Source organism: Bison bison, unplaced genomic scaffold, assembly GCF_000754665.1.
Source record: "Bison bison bison isolate TAMUID 2011002044 unplaced genomic scaffold, Bison_UMD1.0 scf7180017864122, whole genome shotgun sequence".
Lineage (NCBI taxonomy): Eukaryota > Metazoa > Chordata > Mammalia > Artiodactyla > Bovidae > Bison > Bison bison.
In genome coordinates, this window is record NW_011494694.1 from 345,562 (window position 1) to 348,405 (window position 2,844).

The following is a 2,844-nucleotide window of genomic DNA, read 5'->3' on the forward strand; positions in this document are numbered from 1 at the left end:
CCCACCAAGGGCAGCTCCATCCCTCCCCACCACCCCCCACCTCTTGGCAACCATACTTTCATAAAACTAAATAAATAAGAAAGAACTACCGGGTGGTGAATGAGCTTGGGCTGGGGGTGCATCCTGATGGAGCCGTTGGGATTCTGCCGCAGGGCGTCCTCTCTTGCAGCCGCAGTCCTGCATGAGTAGAATCGTATGGTGCTTCTCCTTTTTTGTCTGGCCGACTTTGCTTAGCATAGTGTTTCTAGGGCTTATCCCTGCTGTAGTGTGTGTCCGAATTTTATCTTGCAGGGCTGAGTAATATTCCACCACGTGGCCACGCCCCCTTTTGTTTATTCAGCCATCCATCAGTAGGCACATGGGTGGCCTCTGTCTCTTTTGCTCTTGTGACTAACACTGCTGTGGATATGGGTGTGCGCAATCTGCTGGAACCTCTGCTTCGGTTCTTGGGGAGTGGGTGCGCTGGGTCCTGTGGTATTTCTGTGTTTAACTTTGTGAGGAGCTGCCAGGAGGTTCTCCACAGGGGCTGCACCGTTTCGCCCTCCCACCAGCTTCTCCACATCCTCACTCATGCTTGTTATTTTCCATTTTTTGTGGGTTTTTTCCCCCTATTATAGCCATCCTTTGGGAAGGACTTCTTAAATAAAGGGCTTCCCTGGTGGCTCAGATGGTAAAGAATCTGCCTGTAGTGCAGGAGACCCAGGTTTAAGTACATGTCAAAAGGCCAAAGAATGAATGACTTAAATACCCGATTCTGAGGGTGACATTCATCATACTTGCCACACTTAGGAATTCCTGAGGGAAGTTTCTGCCTTCACACACACGGGGCCGTAGGAGGTCACCTGGACACTGCCCTGGGTGTACCAGTTTGCTCGTGGGAATTTTGGCGTTGTTCTTAGTCTCAAGCAGTGACTTTGTTTTTCATTTATTTTTGCCTCAAAACTTATTCCGTCTGTGTTCCCAGACGGCTACACTTTGGACAGTGTCAGCACTGAGAAGAACGATACTGTGATTTGTTAGAACAGACTCATGTTTTAAAATCCATAGCTCACAGTTATCCCCAGGAAGAGTGAGAGAAGGGGTGTTCCTCTTGATTCCTAGTCCCATCGGAAATGAGAAAATGGCTGATTTGTGACCCTAAATGACCTAAGCAAGGACCGTATGCAAGCTAACTGATGAAGAATTGTAAGGGAACCCACAGGCCATTCGGTACTAAAATGTCGTCCCTCAGGCTACTGCTTACTTACAGAGCGACCTGTGCGTTTTTCCAGTGGGAGGCGGGTGACCTGCCGCCTTGACCCAGCGGAGTTCAGCGCCCTGAGCAGAGGTAGCACAGCAACCCTGCCCCACCCACTGCCCCTGGGGCCTGCAGCGTCACCCCGGAGGTGTTTTTGCCAAAACTGTTTGGCCTCAACCTTAAAAAGCCTCCAGACCTAACCTTGGTTCATAAGAAATATGGGAGTTATAGCAACCAGTAAGGCAATAATCAGTCACAACCGGAGACAATCTACAAGAAAACTGGGCTTAACCCTAAAAGCCCACAGAAAGCGCAAGGAGAGAAAGATGTGGGGCCATTTTATTCCAGAAGCAAAAGGAATAAGGAAATGCAACCATTAGAGGTGCTGTGTGAACCTTGACAGAACCCTGTGCTGGAAAATAGCAGCTGTGACTGACCTAGGGCAGGACTGGGATGTGGACGGGGAGCTGGATGATGTTATGGAATGAGGGTTAGTTTCCTCAGGGGTGGCAGTCGTGTTCGGGTTATGTAAGAGACTGTCCTCTTCTTAGGAGATGCTGCGTGTGTTATAAGTGCACTTGGGGTGGAAGGTCATGGTGTCGATGATTTATTATCAGACTTTTGGCTAAAACGTGTGTATGTGTGGGGAAGAGAGGGCAAGAGAAAATGTGTCGAATGTGAGCAGTTGTTGAATCCAGGTGGAGGCTTCAGGAGTGGCCATTCAGCCTGCTCTTTAAACTTCTGTATCTGTTTGAGAAGTTTGTGACAAAAAAAAAAGTGGGAAATTATCTATATCTAAAGTTTTGTGTTCCACATTCTCCAGAACCTGACTCCTGCCTTTGAAAGTCTTCATTTTTTTCTGTCTTGCAGTTCGGGACCGAGTCAGGTCAAAGATGGAGAGAGACATCCTGGCAGAAGTGAATCACCCTTTCATCGTAAAGCTTCATTATGGTCTGTGTGTGCTCAGTCATGTCCGACTCTTTGCGACCCCCTGGACTGTAGCCCACCCGGCTCCTCTGTCCATGGGTTTCTCCAGGAAAGAATACTGGAGTGGGTTGCCATTTCCTACTCCAGGGGCTCTTCCCAACCCAGGGATGGAGCCCAGATCTCCCGCACTGCAGGCAGATGCTTCACCAGCTGAGCCACCAGGGAAGCCCTGCGTTTCTAAAACCCCAACATTATAAGCTCTGGCCTTGACGTTCAGTAAATGAAGTATCCAAGTGTGTGGGGGTGTCAGCGCCCCTCCAGCCAGACGCTCTGTGTAGGACACAGATGCCACGTGATGGGCCAGTGGTAGCATTGGACTGACCGTCCGGTGGCCGCGGCATTGCTTTCTCTTGACCCTCACGTGCCCACAGACCCCTCTGACCGAGGCGTGCCCTTGCTCGTGGTGGGCGGGGACGGAACCGTAGACCGCACGCCCCTACCTGTGGCCCTCGGGGCCCAAACCGAGGACACGAGCCCCACGGCCACCAGGTGCAGTAGCCAGGCTGTCCCATCCCCAGTGCGGTCCTCAAAGGAGGAACGGGCGGCGGGCGTCCTTGAACCCTGAGCTGCACCGAAGCAGCTCCAGAGAAGGGCAGGGTGGTCCCGGATGGTCCAGTCGC

At 51.4% G+C, this 2,844-nt stretch overlaps 1 protein-coding gene across 1 annotated transcript in view; it reads left to right on the forward strand.

The window, feature by feature from the left end:
- LOC104988305 (ribosomal protein S6 kinase alpha-2-like) overlaps positions 1-2,844 on the forward strand; it is a 152,770-nt gene that overhangs the window by 86,085 nt on the left and 63,841 nt on the right. The window contains exon 4 of the mRNA XM_010839590.1: positions 2,108-2,188. Coding sequence (XP_010837892.1) covers positions 2,108-2,188 — 81 coding nt within the window. The remainder of the gene's footprint in view (positions 1-2,107; positions 2,189-2,844) is intronic.